We start from the raw sequence: 18488 nt of genomic DNA on the forward strand, positions 1-18488 counted from the left end.
GTCTCACTAGAAATAAGGCATCAGTAGTGCTTTTACCTGGCACGAACCCAAACTGCATCTCATCTAAATTGATTCGCTCCCTAATTAGTTGGGCTATGACCCTCTCTGTAACTTTCATAACCTGATCTAACAGCTTGATGCCTCTGTAATTATTTGTATCTAAAGCGTCCCCTTTACCTTTGTAGCAGTTGACTATGATGCTGCTACACCAGTCATAGGGTATGACTCCTTCGTGTATCACCTGGTTCGTAATACGGGTGACTAGGCTATAGCCAACACTGCCAGATATTTTGAGCATCTCTGCAGTGATTCCTGATGGGCCGGGGGCTTTCCCAGTCTTCATACTCTTAATTGCTTTATCTACCCTGGTACTATCAACTCGGATAGCTGGTCCCTCTATTGGGTTGACATAAGGCAGGCTCTCTTTCTCCCATTCATTCTCTTTATTAAGCAATCTATCGTAGTGGCATCTCCAGACCTCTTTCTTTGCATCCTCATTTAATGCAAGCGTACCATCATCCATGCGAACACATTTCTCTCCTACAACATCACTATTCTCTCTCCTACACTGTCTTGCAACACGAAATACCTCGAGTCTTTGGTCCTCACGGCGCAGAACATTGGCAAATCTTTCCTTATCTGCTTCCCCTCTGGCTAAATAAACCTGTCGCCTAGCCTCCCTTCTGGCACATTGGTACAATTCCCTGCTACCACCGTTCTTCCAGTCCTTCCAAGCTTGTTTCTTTTGTCTAATAGCCCTGTCTACCTCCTTGTTCCACCACCACGTTACTCTGGGTTGGGAGGGGACCTTACACCACCCACAAATCTGGTCGGTGGCTTTCAACAGGTTGTCCCGCAGAAATGTCAGAGCATTTCTGTTATTTTTATTCTTTTCGTTAAATGCTTACTTAAAACTTCTTTTCCTATATTACCAATTATTTATACATTTGGCATGTGCTACTAATTATCATTCTCATTACATTAATGCTTAAATTTAAGAAAGATGCTATACAGCTATCTACATCATAGATCAACAATATTAATTTCTAAATTTACTTGAAGTAAACTTGTTTAATTAATTTCTATGAATTCAATAACTCTTCACATCCAGTTTTATATACAATTCTAATTCCCTTATCTTCAAACACTGCAAGTCATTTGACTAATGAAGAAGATTGTCATTCAGTTGGGCTTGAACCATCAATAAAAAGAAGAAGCCATTATTTAAAAATTTAGAATGTTTGCTCCCAGATACAGGCATGGTTGTGTGGTTAAGAAGCTCACTTGGCAACCACTTAGCTTTTGGTTCAGTTCCACTGTGGGACATCTTGTGCAAGTGTCTTCACTATAGCTGAGGGCTGATCCATGCTGTGTGAGTGTTTTTGGGAGACAGAAACTGTGTGGAAGCCCATCACATATATATATATATATATGTATGTCTTTGTGTTTGCACCACCCCACCATTTGACAACCATAATGGTTTGTTTATATCACCATTAACTTTGTGGTTCAGCAAATGAAACCAATAGAATAAGTAGCAGATTTGAGAAATAAGTACTGGAGTTGAGTTGTTCAACTGGACCCTTCAAGGCAGTGCTCACGCATGTTCGCAGTCAAATGACTGAAACAAGTAACAGCTAAAAGATAAAATACATAAAAAATAATTTTTGTTTTCTTTACAGTTTATCAAAAACAGAACCCCCCCCCCCCCATTTAAAATGCAATAATAACCATGATTAAGGACCTCATCACAAAACAATATAGGATATTTTTCTTGTACATCTTAAAAGATTTTCTTGTGAACCTTTCGAATGTCTCATTCCACAAGCTCTTTCCATGTTTTGTCAACCTTTATCTGTTCAATGTAACTCCCTAACTCCACTTCCATTTTGTAGCTTTTCTGTACATCAGACACATGACTCAGTCAGTTATTTCCTTTATTTCACAGTTAAAGGGTTAAGACAGTAGGGTCTGATTTGTAAGATTTGATTGCTATTCCTAGCAAGTCAAGTCATCACATAGAAGCTCTCTCACTAGTTTGGTAAATGTTACGAAATCAATAATCTTTAGTAATAATTCCTTGCATTATTAGTTACAAAAGACCATGTACTACATTGAAATGGTTCATTCGTGTTAGGTTTTTTTTTAACATTCCCAATATATGTTAGAAATAGTACATTTATGCACGAGTTGTTTCTACAAGATATTGTATCCTAATCCATGAATATGGAGATATTTTTAGGATCATATCTATATTCTGGCACTTCACTTCAAAATCAAATACTATGGCTGTTTCCAAACAGATTGCAGCTGTAATATGTTTTCATTTCAGTCATTAGGTGAAACAGGTATTGCTGCCAAAGATTGCTGTCTCTATAGTAAATATGCAGAAACATATTTCCCCACTTATAATCTGCCAAAATTAACAATGAATTCAGTATGTCTCTGCCTCCCCTCCCCTGCACGTGCACGCACAGACACATTTATAGGTGCACGGTCAATGAGTTAGTTTCTCAATCATGAGAACCAGGGCTCGATCCCACTATATGGACCCTTGGACAAGTGTCATCTACCATAACCTTGTTGTTTATGTGTCTGCTTGTACATATAGACAATGTGTGTGTGTGTGTTTATCTATATATATATATGTACATAAACACCTTACCTTAAACACTTTTATAATTTTACTGAGACCAAACTGGAGCATCTTGTAGGTTTAGTTAATTCAGTTTAGTACTTATCAATATATAAGTTTTGCTTCTAGTAAACTGTGGTTGTCTCTATATGTGTATAGGCCTGTGTATAAATGCCAGCATGTGTAAATGTGGGTCTATAAGGTGCCAGATTGTGTGTGTGTGTGTGTGTGTGTGTGTGTGTGTGTGTGTGTGTAACAGTCTATACAGCTATGACAGTGTGTATACCTAAGTGAGTATCAGTATGTGTATGTATATATATCAGTGTGTTACTATGTGTGTTTCTATGTATGTGTCTGCACATAGCCATCTGTGTATGTTTAAATGAGGTGAAGTAATTTACATTAACATATAAAGTTGATACTTAGTTAACACTATCGAGTTTCTCTGACTGGAAATTTATTTGCTTTAGTATAATATTTTGTGTATGTGTATATATAATAGACTGTAAGTTTAGAAGCAATGAGAAATAAGAAATGCAAACAAAACTTCCTTTCTTGTTTGTAAGATTTAAAGCATATCATTTTGGTGGTTGAAAATCAGAGTCACTTTGGTGTAATGTTATCATGATTGTTGTTCAAGTTATGATAGATGTGTAGTCTGAATCCATGGGTGGTTGCCCATCTTTTTCTGACAGGGTATTTTTTTTCTACACAATGTATTATGTGTTATTATTAATAGCTACATTTGTATTTGAGATACTTTGTAAAAAAAAAGACTTATTTTCATATTTCTTAGTGCTTCTAAAATTATGAACTAAATGTAAACAATACACACACATAGAAACAAGTGTGAACTTATTTGTATGTGTGCTTTCTACATTAATACCTCTTGACCTCATCTCAAATACACATTTCTGGCCTTTATGTCATCCTTGTTTCCTCTTGAAACTGACATTTACTACATACAAGCCCCACCCCACCTCACCTACTGCTCATACTGTAAAGTAGTTGTCATTAGGAAGGGCAACCGGCAGTAGAAGCCTTGCCTAAGCAGACACTGGAGAGCAACACACCAATAAGGCTAGTTGGATCCTATGGAAATCCTGTTGAATTGTCCAATCCAAGCCAGCATGGAATATGGATATAAATGATGATGATACACACAAATACATATACATGTGTGTGTGTGTGTGGTAAGAAAACATTCTATGAAATCTGTATCAATATATAAACATACATATCTCCTCTCTCTCTCTCTCTCTCACACATACACAGAGCAACATCACACATATCTACAAGCTGCAATGTTTGTCTGTTTGTTTTGAAACAATATCGCCTTTTCTCAATGAATTTTTAACAAATTTCACAGGGATATTCAGTTGCAGCCTGGAATAATGCACAAGGTCCCTTTGAAGTATAAAAAGGTGTAAGTTAGAAGAGGGAAAATAGGAAAACTGAAATTTGTAATGGAGTAATAACTCACTCATAGCATTTGTGTGAGGTAAATGCAGTCACATCAAAATCTGCCATTTTTCCTTCAATCTTTCTTTAATCTCTCTTCAGATTTACCTAATGTTCATCCCTCCTACATAATTTCTCTTGCCTCCCATATACTTTCTCAGTCATTTTGTATCATACACACACACAAATATTTATAAAAGTATATATATGCATATATATATACACATATGTGCGTATGTGTATATGGTGTACACATACACATATAATGAATATTTTGTATATACAGCATATATTTGTAATGGAGTCATAAAAGCTCCCACTCACTTAAATGTTCATCATACTCTTTGCCTGTTCCTTTATTATTCACAATGTTGCATCTCTCATTTCTTCACTAGCTGTACTGATTGCACCATCCTCATCACTGCCCATTTGCCCTTCACTGGAGCTAGCTATATATACGGAATTAGCCCTCTGCAGGAGTTAACTAGGATCTATTTTAAAACGGGGGCCACATTTTTCATTAATGTTTTACATAGTGTTTTTGGTACAGAAAGACTTTCAAACTTCGTATACTTATCTATTTTGTGTTATAGAACCGAAAAATATTTTTGTATTCGAATTTATTTCATGTAAAAAATTGTCTTATTTCGATAATTTCAACCAATCACTGACAAGTATTCAGTTGTTTACATTTACTCCTTTAGTTGATTAAGCGATGTAAAGCGTATTTAATCTCCATACCTTCGTTTTATTTGCTTTAACCCTAACCCTAGGGTTAGGGTTAGGGTTAATTGTTTCAGAATCGTTTGTTTATGTAGTCGGCACTTAATGTATATCGGCTGAATGGACGTCAGTGATTGGTTGAAATTACAGAAATACGACAACTTTAACATGGAATAACTTATGGATTTCTTTTTTTTTAAAGAAGACTAAGAGAAAAAGATGTTTTATATGACACATTCTACCAGTGTTCCAAGTTTCAAAGTGTTTCGTTAATGAAAAATGTGGCCCCCGTTTTAAAAAAGATCCGTTAACTATATATATACGGAATATATTGTAATATTGGTTTCAAATTTTGGCACAAGGCTAGCAGTTTTGGGGGAGGAGTGAAGTCAATTAAATCAACCCCAGTGTTCAAATGGTACTTATTTTATCAACTCCCAAAAGATGAAAGGCAAAGGTGACCCTGGCAGAATTAAAACTCAGAATGTAAAGACAGATGAAATGCCACTAAGCATTTTACCTGATGTGCTAATGATTCTGCTAGCTCGCCACCTTGCAAATGGTTGTAATATTGTCAGCAGGATTGGAACATTGTGTCTGCTGTAAACTGCTTAGTCATGCCAATTACTACACCAAGTGACATTACAACATTCGACAAGCCAAATTAGTAGATTTCAAGTAGGTACGATGGCAATACTAGTCACCTGTCAATGAGGATCTCTGTCAAGACAATATCAAAGTACAGTGCTATACACACACACACACACACACACACACACACACACACACACACACATATATATATATATAGTACAAGAGAAAATGGAAAGAAGTTTTGTGTATGTTTATCAGATTAAATAAAATATGTTTTTCTGTCTGGTTACATTGATTAGTGTAAATATTTATGAACAATGGTGAAATTAAATTTTGGTTGCTGATAGTTTAATCTATGGATATCATCAAAAACATTCGGGTTTACATAATGATAAAATTAGCTTAAAAGAAATTATTACATATGCAAAATGGGAGATTACAGGGTGAAAGAGAATTTAATAATGAAATAAAATGCTTTTCACAGAGGAATTGGAATATCTTTTCATAACTGCTCACAATTCCATTTCAATCTTAACTATTAAATTTGTGTTCTATTTTAATGAGAGAGAATAATAGTTCCATTCTAATTTAACTTCAATTCTTAAATTGTTCTTTCATCTGAAATGGCAGACATCCAATACTTCTAATAATAGACTTTTGATTTCAAATAAATCCTTCATAACTCTATATTGATCTGCTGTATTTGTTACATGATTGAATTTATCTTAACAAACAAGCCTCCTTTTAAATTAATTATCACAAGAAATATAGCCGTGAATGAAATTATGTATTTAGCAAAATGGGGTCATTTGAATGTTATCAGACAGAGCCAAACTCAAAACTATCAAGAAACTTATTACTTGGCACATATATCAGTGTATGTTTCATATTACTATCTAAGCGATACAACTTGTAAAATCCATGCAAACATTTTCAAGTCAATATGACATATTTTCATAAATCTATATTATAAAGAGCTATGTTTCTCTGTCTGACTGTCACGTGTTATCCTCAGATCAAGATGATTTTCAAGTAATTTATTTGGAGATACAAAACAAAAAGTGACCATATCTAATTTATTCACTGAATTCACATATGTGATGCAAGGGAAAATAAGGTTGTGTTTTATTTTGGACAAAGTTTAATTTTTCTTCACATGCTTTAGAAAAAGGAATATTTCATACATATATTAGAATAGACTGGGTGATGAGAAGAAAAATATAAAGACAGAAAGAAAGAGAAAGGCAATAAAAATAGTGACAAATTTACTAAAACCTTCAACCAGTAAAACATAATTCTGCTGTAAGCCTAAATCTATTTTGATATATTGAATGCAATTTCGTCTACAATTTGAAATAGAGCCTTCAAATAATAAGGGATAAATTCAAAAAGATGAGTTAGGTGCATTTTTTCTCAGTAAGAGAAAATACAGCAAATTATAAGTGCAGCTTTCCATTGCATAAGCTTCTGGAAAAATGTTTGATACTTTATGATTTACATAGGTCTCTTCAATAATTATAATCAAAATGATCCACACAATTTACCAAGTTATCTATGCATCCTCTTAGTAAGAGCCCATTAAAATTATATAGGCTTAGCTAGCTAACACATTTGTAAACCTAACAAAAACAAGGATATTAGTTTCTAACTCTAAGAAATAAATAAGGGAAACTATCTCTGTATCAGAATTGTTTTTTTAATCAATACATTTTCTATATGAAGATTCATGTCGAAATGATATCTAACTTGACATTAAAGAAGACCTTTCACACACAATATAACTAATTGATTTCTACCAGATTATTATAGAATAAAAAAAAAAAGAAAAAAGAAAAATGTTGTTTATAAATTCAACAATGAGACTAAACTACAACAATAGTTGCAAGTTATTAATTTAATAATTATTTTTTATGAAGGTAAAAAAGAAGAAATCTGAATGCAATTTTCAAAATAAAGCTTACAAAATGCATTTTATCAACAATATATTTACAAAAGAAAACAAAACGAAAGCCCAAACAAAAATATTAAATTTTGGATTAAAATAATTTGCTTCGTCAATATTGGTTGCAGCCTACAACATCATTGTTAGATGAAATACAGGGATTATGAAATTGCCAACAATTAAATTTAAAATGGCATAAGAATTATAAAGCCAACAATATTAAAATCTATAGATTATATACACTACTTAAAGAACAATGACATTGTATAGAAACAAATAAAGTTGTCCCACATCTTGACATTTTGATTTTTGTAGAGAAACCAATTGAATACAAGTTCACAATGAAATCCATTTCCTTTGAATTTTTAATATTGATTTCTAATCTTATTGATATTTATAGTAATATTTGTAGCTATAATTGATGTTTTACACAAAAATCTCAGCATAGTCTGCAAGAAAATACTAAACAGTCATGACTGCTAAAGTAATTTTTCTTTTCAGTTTGACCAAAGTAGAATTTTATTCCAATGAATGGTTCAGTTCAAATTAGACTGTCAATGAATGGTTTAGTTAGAATAACAGATTATCAATTGTCGTATTTCGATAATTATTTCTCTTAGCAACAAGAACGATTTTCATTAAGTTTGAAAGGATGAATTATTAAGTGGATTTAATATTTATGAAGGAATTTGAATGCAGAACCATAAATCTAATGTAAAAAACATTGACATATCACCATGCACTTCAACTTCTCAGCCCAGTTGGATCTCTACCTGTTCAATGATAACTATCTTTGACAATACAAATATTTCATACACACACACACACATATATGTGACAGTAAAAGTACTGATCCATCAAAGATAGCTATTATCTTAGGCATGTCCTTATATCGTGCATACACCTCAAATTCCATGAGTGGTTCTCTCATAGCTGTGCTGTAGTAGTTTAGACAAAGAACATGGCCTACAATGCTTGTAGAAAATCATCCAATCTTTATACCTAACTCCACAACTCCTGCAAGACAATCATTGCTGTAGGAGCTGTGGAGCTAGGTAAAAGATGCTGCCATGTATTACACAGCCGCAAGCACCCCTACATTCCAAACTTCACCTGACCTTTTTTTGGTCCCTTACAAAAAGATCTGTTCTAATTTTATGGAATCCTCCTTCATTTTAATTTTCAATCATGATGGTCCTGTAAGCAATACCCCTTTGGGCATAGTCTTCACATTCCTTTTTGATTCAAGTCTGCACTGCACACATTATATAAAACTCTTTCAAAACAATCCCTTTGTACTCTGTGAAGCCCACTTTCATGTACACATACAAAGCAAGTGCAAAAACAGCTGTGGTTGTTTCAGACTGACATGATTGTCAACCCTAATAGTGTCCCTTCTATTACCCTCATATAATGTGCTCCTGTGCCAGTCTCTATTACTGCCAAACATTTCAACCTCTCTTTTTCTTTCTGTAGGAATTTATCTTGATCTTTGAAAATATGCTACAGTATGTCCCATTCCCAAGAATGGGTAAACCTTCTGACTCTGCCACCAACCATCCTATTACTCTCACTTCCAACACCTCAAATGTGATAGAGATAGTCATTAACAACCACCTTCTACAACATCAAAAACCTTCTTTCTCTTTAACAACCAACAGCATACCTTTTGTAAAGCCAGACCAACTCTGCTGTCACTCAGTAGTAGATCCTTCTTATGAGAAATCTGGCAAAAACAATTGTTGCACTTTGCATCAGTAAAATATTCAACATGCCTGGCTTTTTGTAAGATTGTACTGTTGCATAAAATGCTGATAAAATTCTCTCTGACTCATGCTATCAACTCTAGTATGTTGGAAAGTTTAGTTTTCTGTCTGCACTCCTGTGCATCAATTACATACCTGCTGTCACCTCCAACAATGCTCACTGCAACACAGATTATATCACTCTGTATTTATTCCTAATCTTTCGTAGCTAAGTATCACCCACATACAAGCAACACACCTAACACCAAACACATGCACTGATTCCAAAGGCAAGACCATGTAAACCTGATCATATGAGGTTGTGCCAAGTTCATTACTTCAACAATATCATCACCATCATTTAACATCCATATCCCATGATGGCATGGATTGGATGGTTTGAGAGAATTCAATGAGTCCATGGATTGCATCATGCTCCAGGGTCTGTTTGGGCATGGTTTTTATAGTTACAAGTCATTCCTAATACCAACCACTTTACAACCTGACTGCATGCTTTTTTTTTGTGTCACTAGCAGGCTGTTATGCAGTTTGCAAGACTATGAATGCTGGGGGGAGGGGAACTAAATACCAGGGGATGAGAGGAAAAAGATAGGTAAAAGTATGAGAGAAGGGGCCAGGGTGGAATGGGTTTCTTTTTGATCTACTGTGGCCCCTTCCCCTATGCTATTGAAATAACAGCCTGCTGTTACTTCACGCCGTTATTGCAACAACTCAGTGTGTCAAATCCAGGAAAAATCCAACCTTTGATTTTAACTTCAAAGTAGCTTTGTGATTTCAATATCAAGCAGAATGGATTGAACAACTATAGTTAATTCAGCCCTTTCTTTATCACATGGCAGCCACTGCACATTAAGTGAGTGTGATACTTTTCACAGCTCAAACAGCAAATACAAACGATTTTCTTACAAATGACTTAATTGGATTGTTCTCAAATATATATTCTATATTTGACAGATATCCAATTCCAATTAACTTGCAGTATAAAACCAGAAGAGATTTTAGACATGATATAAAATAATACAATAGATTAGTAGATACCGCATTCACTACTGATCACTTGATTTCTATAGCCAAAACCTTTTGGGCAGAATTTCTTCGCTAATCTGGTACATTGTGTCTCAACGATGAATAATTAACCACTGAAAATGATTCTATCCTCCATACAATTTAGATTCATCATAAAAATCTGTATTAATCTTGATGACAAAACAAATAGCTTGAATATATTTAAAGCTTGCTGGATTTCAGCTGGCTCTCTCACTGCTTACTTCACATCAAAACATAATGTTAATAGTCAGCATGAATGATTGCAAAATAGTGATACTCAAAGTTGATGTGCAATTTTCCTGTATTATCTGTAAGCTATCTAGAGTATATAAATGGTAAAAAAAAAAAAAGCAATATATTCAGACAATGTGAACTAAGAGAATTGAAAGCTTTCTAATTAAAGCTCAAGTCGGATGAGGAAATACTATGAGGAAATCCTATGCAGACATATACCACAGGACATATACTTAACAAGGCCCTGATCTAAATTTATATGTGTGCTGGAGGAGAATCTGAACTAAAGGCAGTTGAAAGCTAGAAAATGAAACTTCCTGTCTTAATTGAGAAATGTGAAGGCACATGCTATTAATCAAAATTACAGAGCTTAAGAGATAAAAATCAACATAATTTAAATAAAATTACAGTCTTAATAAGACAACAACTAAATCAGCATTACACCATCTAGTTGTGTAAATTTAGACCAAATTGTCTATGAATTTGGGATTGTTACAGTTTGTTTTTTTTCATTTTGCTGCACTTAGTAACCTGTTGTTAAAAGATAATATATGACAAAAAAAGAAAAGATTTTCACTGTAAAGTATACTGACCTTTACTGCTATATCTCGACAAAGCTGTGTGCTATCATTATGGACACTGATATAACTGGAGAATGTTTCACCAAGGAAGATATTACTGAAAGTGAATACAATAAACACATAAATGGTTTGAATCAAAATATTCAAACATTTATATTTTAAAAAAATCTTGTTGGTTTGGAAAGAATTGTTAATCTAGCTTCATGGAACTTTTTATGCAATGTTGCAAAAACAGAACAAATTGCTAATCTTAGATAGGTGTAAAGTGAGCTCAAATCAGAAATATAGTTAATCTGCTAGAATTCTTTAAAGTGAATAAATAACAGAAGAATTGGTTCATAGATTCAACTCAACAAAAATAGAAAAAATAGAAGTGAAACTAAATACTTTGCAGTATTTGGTTCCAACTTTCAACATTCTAAGTTCAAATCCCAGAGATTGTCTTTCACCTCTTTGTGACAATAATATAAAAAAAAAAACACACCAGAAATATTGTTTGGTTGTTTCTCTGCAAAAGATTGTCCCAAAGAGGATAGACTGGTAAAATATTAATTTAATAAAATTAGAAATTAGAGTAGAAATGTAATGATAAGCCCAGTCTGAACAAAGACAGTATGTTCTGTATGTAGAAAATTTTATGGAATAATCCCAAATTAACACCAGAAAATAAGCAGAAAATGATTTTTTAAATAAAATGATATAATTTTTTCAACGACAATTTTAAAATAGTAAATTTAGTGGGAACAAAGAGTTTTGCTAAATCTGTGTAAAAGAATGATATTGGAGAATATCATTATTCTATCACCATCTTTTTTATGGAATTACAACAATCCAATAATCTTAAAATCAAAAGGTGCAAATAATGTTTATGAAGAAGATTTTATGACAAGCAAAAGCTTCATTTTTTTTTAATAATATAACTGAAATGATATTTGTATAGTTTAGTTTTGCTGCATGTTAGTGGGCTGTGGGCCTTGCATGCAGAGGATTTATAAAGACTAGAAAGAAATAAAGTGAGTATGCTTCACTGGCTGTGTAAATGTTAGTGTGCATGAACAACAGAGTACAAACAAGCTGAGAGAAAAACTGAATTTAAAAGGAATGAAATAGAGTGTGCCAGAGAAAACACTATGTTGATATGGGCATGTGATGCATATAGTGGTTGACAGCTGTATAAAGAAGTGCAGGCCACCTAAAGTGGATAGAACTAGTGGAAAGTGGATGAAGTGGTGAAGGCTGATCTTAGGACCCTGAATCTTGCAGAGATGACAAAAAAGAAAACCAAGATGCCTATCAATATGCAGTGCTGGAGATCTTCCCACCTATGCAAGCATAGCAAAATGAATGTTGAAAATAGTAGTAGTGATGGAAGATGGTGATTGTGTAGTATGAAGTTTGCTTCACAACCACATGATTTTAAGTTCAGTCCCACTGCATAGTACCTTGGGCAGGTGTCTTCTACTATAACCCCAGGCTGACCAAAGCCTTGTGAGTGAATTTGATAGATGGAGACAAGAAAATGCTGTGTGTGTCACTGTCTCCTTGTCTTGATATTGCATGATAGTCATAAGATAGTGTCACCATCATGCAAGTGGTGCCCTTTGTTTCCAATCTTCTGTGAAAATATGTCTAGTCATACAAAAACATTTTCTTACTTGGAAACAGGTGAGGGTTGGAAACAGGAAGGGCATCAAACTAGAAAATCTGCCACAACAAATTCTATCCAACCCATGTGAACAAGGAAAAGAAAATGTTAAAATGAGGATGATGATGGTAATGAATTACATTTTGGTCTCTTGCCCAATCTACCTCTGTAAAGTCCTCAACAGCAGTTTACTCTGCCTCCTTGATTCCTTCCATCTCTCTATCACTAATCTCCTCTACTCTCTCTCTTCTATTCACGTACAATCTTACTGCTGTAATAAAAATAAGTCTCTCCTGATTATATCACCATGCTGCTTATGTAACAAGGGATGGTATTGGACATGCTTGTATTCCATCTTCCAACCATCATCCTTATCACTGTTTCTCGTCCATCACAAAGCCTATGTGTAAAGGATTGCACCAGAAATGCTTGTATGCAACACTCATTATCATCACCCTTTCTATACTGCTAATCATTACTCTCTCTCCTCAAGATATTTGTTATTGACTTCCTCCATCTACCATAATTACTAACCATCACTCTCTTTTCCTTCTACCACCCTCTCATCTCAATCACTGTTTCTACCATCATACTTTTGTTCCCTTCACCCACCTATTCTGGTTCTTCTGTCAGCAATCTCTCAGCTGTTTATCTTCTTGGTCATATTGCCTTGAGTGAACAAACAGAGCAGCAAGGACTTTTTTATCTTACAAGGTAAAAATCAACTTCACTAGAGCTGGTGCCAAAATAAAATGCATCCAGTGCACTGTAGAGTCGTTGATGATAGGAAGAGCAGCATCCAACCATAGTGAGTGAGACATGATCCTCTGGGAGGGTAGTAACTCTGAGTGAGAACTAGACAATAATGAGTCATCCTACCCATACCAGCACAGAAAGTGAACATTAAACAACGATAATGAAGAAAGTGACAGCAAAAGTATAGAACAATGTAATAACATAAACTATTACTCAAACTATGAGCTGCTTTTTGATTAATGTAAGATTCTTGAATATAACTATGGAATGGAATCTTTTATCTCTTATTTGTTTCAGTCATTGGATTGTGGCGATGCTGGGGCACCACCTTCAAGGGTTTAGTGAACAAATTGATCTCAGTACTTATTTTTAAGTCTCCTACTTATTCTATCAATCTCTTTTGGCAACTTCTAAGTTATGGGCATGTAAACAAACTTACACTGATTGCTAAGTGGTGGTGAGGACAAACACAGACACATACACATACATACACACACATATATATGATGGGCTTCCACACAGTTTTCATTTACCAAATTCCCTAACAAGGCATTGGTTGGCCTGGGACTACAATATGAGACACTTATTTAAGGTACCACACAGTTGGACTGAACCCAAATCCACGTGGTTGCAAAGCAAATATGATCAGATGTTAATGTATGGAACAGATATGTCATATTTTTGGTTTATGCTAAACACAGCAGCATTGTCTTCCTTGGAGTACACTATGAAAATGGAGCATATGGAGCACTTTGAAATAAAAGTGAATCATTCTTAGCTGATAGTTTTTTTTTTTTGCAAAGCAGGACTTAAGATAGAAGTGTTAAGTTTATTTTTAAATTTACCTTTTACAAAGCTGATGTTTGTTTTGTACAGCAAAATTGAATGCAATGAGTTTATTTCCTATGAGTGAACAATTTCAATGAACCAACTACAAACACAGCATGTGCACACACATGCTTATTGATGTGTGTGTGTGTGTGTTTTGTCAGGATTAAGATAATGAATTGTAATAGCTGATTTGTTATCCAGTATGTAACCTAATTAGTGTTGGAAGGAGACACCTTTTAACTGATGTCATGTGAAGTAGAAAAGAAAAACGTCCATTTTATTTAAAATAAAAAGGCAAAGCAAAAAAAAAAACATTGAACAAAAAGCAAAACAAAGAAAAATTCTCAATATTTAGAAAAGAACAATTGCATGAGTCAAGAATCATGTATTTGATGCTATAATATACCATCTTACCATAGTGAAATTATACAACAAAAGACTTGTTGAGGCTGAAGTGGAATCAGATTACTATAATCTGCAGGATGTGCAATGTAAATCTGAAGGATTGACTGAGTTTAGTCAAGCTTAGAAAGCAGCTAAAAACCAGAGAGGCATCAGGTGGAGAGAGAGAGGGGGGGGGAGGAGAGAGAGAAAAAGAGAGAGATTTTAGCATAAACTTGATATAAGAAAGCTGAAGCTAACAAAAGATGACTATAGATAGCTAAGATCTTATGTCCAGTTTTTAAACTCAGTTGATCCATAGCAACATGAAATAAATTAAAATGTTTATAATATGCTGATATTTAGAAAGAAAAATGGCAAATGATAAAGAACTTTCCACTTATAATTTCTAGTAAAGATTAGGGTAAAAGTTTGTCCCCCATATCCTAACTTTTGACACAGCAACAAGTTAAATGCATAATTTAACCTAACTTCTGTTGCTGCGTAGCAACAGAATTGGGTAATAGCCAATATTTTGTAGAGATTTGATTCACGATGAAATTATGGATTATATAACTTTAACAAAATTAAATTATGTCAACAAATTAATGTAGTAAAAGTTATATATACGTAATAAAAGTAAATGATATACATAATTAAGATGCAGTTTGAGTATTATGAAGATTTATTTTGGATAGTCAGATATAGGGTTAATAAAATACATAACTGAAATGTTGCTCAACTGTATCCACTCAACAAGTAACAATATTCTTAGTCCATTCCTATGAGATATTTTTATGCAGATATTACATATACTGCTTTCAAAAGGAAAAAAATAATAAATAAAAAAAGTGATAACTTCCAAACATATCATTTTTAATCTAATATTTAATAACATATAAGAGAATTTTGGAATTCTATATCAAATGGTCTGTTGCAAAAATAGGAGAATTAGTAAAGCTACTGAATAAAATCAATCATAGCAAAAATTAACATTGCGAAGCTTTTATGATAGAATTTTATTGAGGATCCAAACTGAAAGGATTAAAGTTCAAAGTTCTGTCAAAAGCATACTGGCAGTAACTAGTTGCCAGCTCTCAAAACAAGGATTATCAATTGATTTCTAACAATGGTTTTAGAATCAATCAGACAGAAATGCTAACATTATTCCTAGGAATGATGCAATAAAGAATTTTAGAAAATTTAACAGATATCTTTGTGGCAACAAGGTTATTTTTAGACACACTGAAATCAGAGGATGTTGGCAGAATACCAATAAAAGTACAACAGAAATTTGATAGACTTTAAAAAAATGACAGAAAATGATAAATAATTTAAGAGGATAATAATTCATAATAATTTATTATAATAAAGAAAAAATAAAGCTAGAAAAAATTGACGTCCATGATGATAATTATGATTAGAAGTAGCCAATAAGCAGAGGTGAGCAATATTTGGACAATTAAATATTCTTTTTCACAATTTCTCAAAATGGAAAATATAAATAAGCTTTTGTATGAGAATTCAAATGTTACATAGTCACTGTATATGTTCTACATTATTAGCATTAAGTAGAAATAGGTGTGTTAATGGAAACTGGGTATTTAAGACTGTGGCAGCTAATAGGATATAAAAGCATGGTGGATGATATGGGGAGTAGTTATATGTGGAATATGTAATAGTGTTATGTTATTGAGGGATTATAGTGGTAAATACATGAGACTAAGATAGTACACATAACAAGACTTATTATGACAGCCCAAGACATCAAATGGCATGAATTCAGGACCCTAGAAGAAATTATGGACCCATTCCACCTATCTCCACTATTGTTACTTAATAAAAGTATGTTTTGCTGGCCACAGCAACCAGGCTGAACATCAGGCCAACCGAATGTTATATTTTGGAGACTTTTGAACCCTAACAGGGGACAAAGACCACTTAACTAAACTGATGTTATTGGCGAACACATACACCAACATGAAATTGAGGACCTACAAAAGCTAATGGGGGAGAGATTCTTGGCACAGCATAGTGCAATGCTTTTCTGTTAATGGCTGCTTGAAGTGGTCTAGGAACATATATTTATAACAACATGCTGTATATATGCAGAAGTAAACTGCAGTATTTCTATAGTCATGATCTATTTATAGAGCAATGAAAGTTGATTAGATCATCAACATTGTTATTGTATATTAATGAATATATGAGCATCAAACCATAATAACGACTCATAATTTCCAACTCAATCTAAGACAATGAAATTACTACAGTTATTATATAGGGTTATTGAATAAGTTTTCATACAGTCAATATCTCAATACCAATGAAGTTTCTCTTGAATTAGTTACAGCAAACTCTCTTTCCACACTGATCACCATATTGTATCTTGATATGGCAAATTATTTTGAAATACAGGCTTCAACAAGAAACAAAAAGCAACTGAAATAAATTTGCTGAAGCTTAGCAGAAAATTATTTTTATAATTTTTCATCATTTTTATTGACCCTTTATGAAACAACTACCTGTTTAATAATAAACCATGGGTTTTTGTATTTTTATGTGTTTTTGCCTTGTGTACAACTATGGAAGCTTATCTGTTCAATGTTATCTCTAAATGGATTCTATGTCCTTTTTGTTCAACCAGGTTTCTGAAACTACATTTCGATATCTATTATTTTCTAGTATTTAAAACGTTTTTTTCTTTTATTTAAGGAGATGGTATTTTGACTATAAACATTATAAAAGTAAATTTTTTTAGGTCACAATGATTGCAAGAAAAAAAAAAGGATAAATCACTCACTTTAAACTATTAGCTTATACACAATCTGAATGCTAGAGAACAGACATATGTGTGTGTGTGTAGACATACAAACATAATGATGCTTTTGGACATATGAAACCAATCTCTAATCCAGACATGCAACTCCAAACATTGCTTAAGAGTTGGATTTAGTTTGAGTGACATTTTTCTGCTATACAATGGATGTACATATTTGCCTGTCAGAGCCAAACAAATTAAATTTCTATACAAATTTTTTGACCAGACTGACAACATCCATTTCTTATGCACTTGAATGAACTGAATGTAAGCATGATAGATTTTTAGTTTTTCAGAGAAATGTATAGTTTTTATTGCAACAGGTCATGCAAGCCCAAATTACTTTAGTCAGTTTTGATGGTAGTGACACCACTTTGTATAGTATTTCTGCTGAATGTTATTCAAAATACACCAATACAATCTTTTTGGAGTCCTTCATCACCAAATGGTGAATGTAGTGATTTTTTTGCAGCTGCCCTGAATGAAGATAACCTTAAAAGTCACCCATTTCCTTAAAAAAATCTATAGCATGGTGAGAAGCAGTCAGTAAGCATCCATCTCCAGTAACTATGACTCCAAAATTTCATGTCACAATTTTTGATTACATCATTGATAAGCTTTTTCATTTATCCATGACAACAGGTCTTAGGATGATATAATCAAATAGTTATTAATAGTTAGTCTTGCTAAAAAGTATAATATCGGTTTTAAATTTTGGTACATGGCCAGCAAGTTTGGGGGAGAGATTAAGTCAATTCCATCACTTGGTATTTATTTTATTGACCTTGAAAGGATGAAAGGCAAAAAAATCAACCTTGACAGAATTTGAACTCAGAACACAAAGACAGACAAAATGCCGCTAAGCATTTTGCTTGATATGCTTATAATTCTGCTAGCTCACCACCTCACTAAAGAGTATAATAGTGAATACTAATTTATATACTTTTCCAAAAAATTCCTCAAGTGAGTGTTGTTGATTTTTGTAGCTTTATTAATGTTGTCGATAATTGTAGTATGCTAATTAAAATTTTCATGTTTAAACATACATAATTTAAGAGTAAAAAAGTTATC

General features: G+C 33.4%; 1 protein-coding gene across 6 annotated transcripts in view; it reads right to left on the reverse strand.

The window, feature by feature from the left end:
* LOC106879192 (trafficking protein particle complex subunit 13) overlaps positions 1-18488 on the reverse strand; it is a 274417-nt gene that overhangs the window by 47409 nt on the left and 208520 nt on the right. For all 6 annotated transcript variants that reach the window (XM_014928647.3, XM_089356112.1, XM_089356113.1 and 3 more), the window contains one exon: positions 10996-11080. In XM_014928647.3, coding sequence (XP_014784133.1) covers positions 10996-11080 — 85 coding nt within the window. The remainder of the gene's footprint in view (positions 1-10995; positions 11081-18488) is intronic.

The sequence above is a fragment of the Octopus bimaculoides genome, chromosome 8 (assembly GCF_046866305.1).
Source record: "Octopus bimaculoides isolate indiv1 chromosome 8, ASM4686630v1, whole genome shotgun sequence".
Lineage (NCBI taxonomy): Eukaryota > Metazoa > Mollusca > Cephalopoda > Octopoda > Octopodidae > Octopus > Octopus bimaculoides.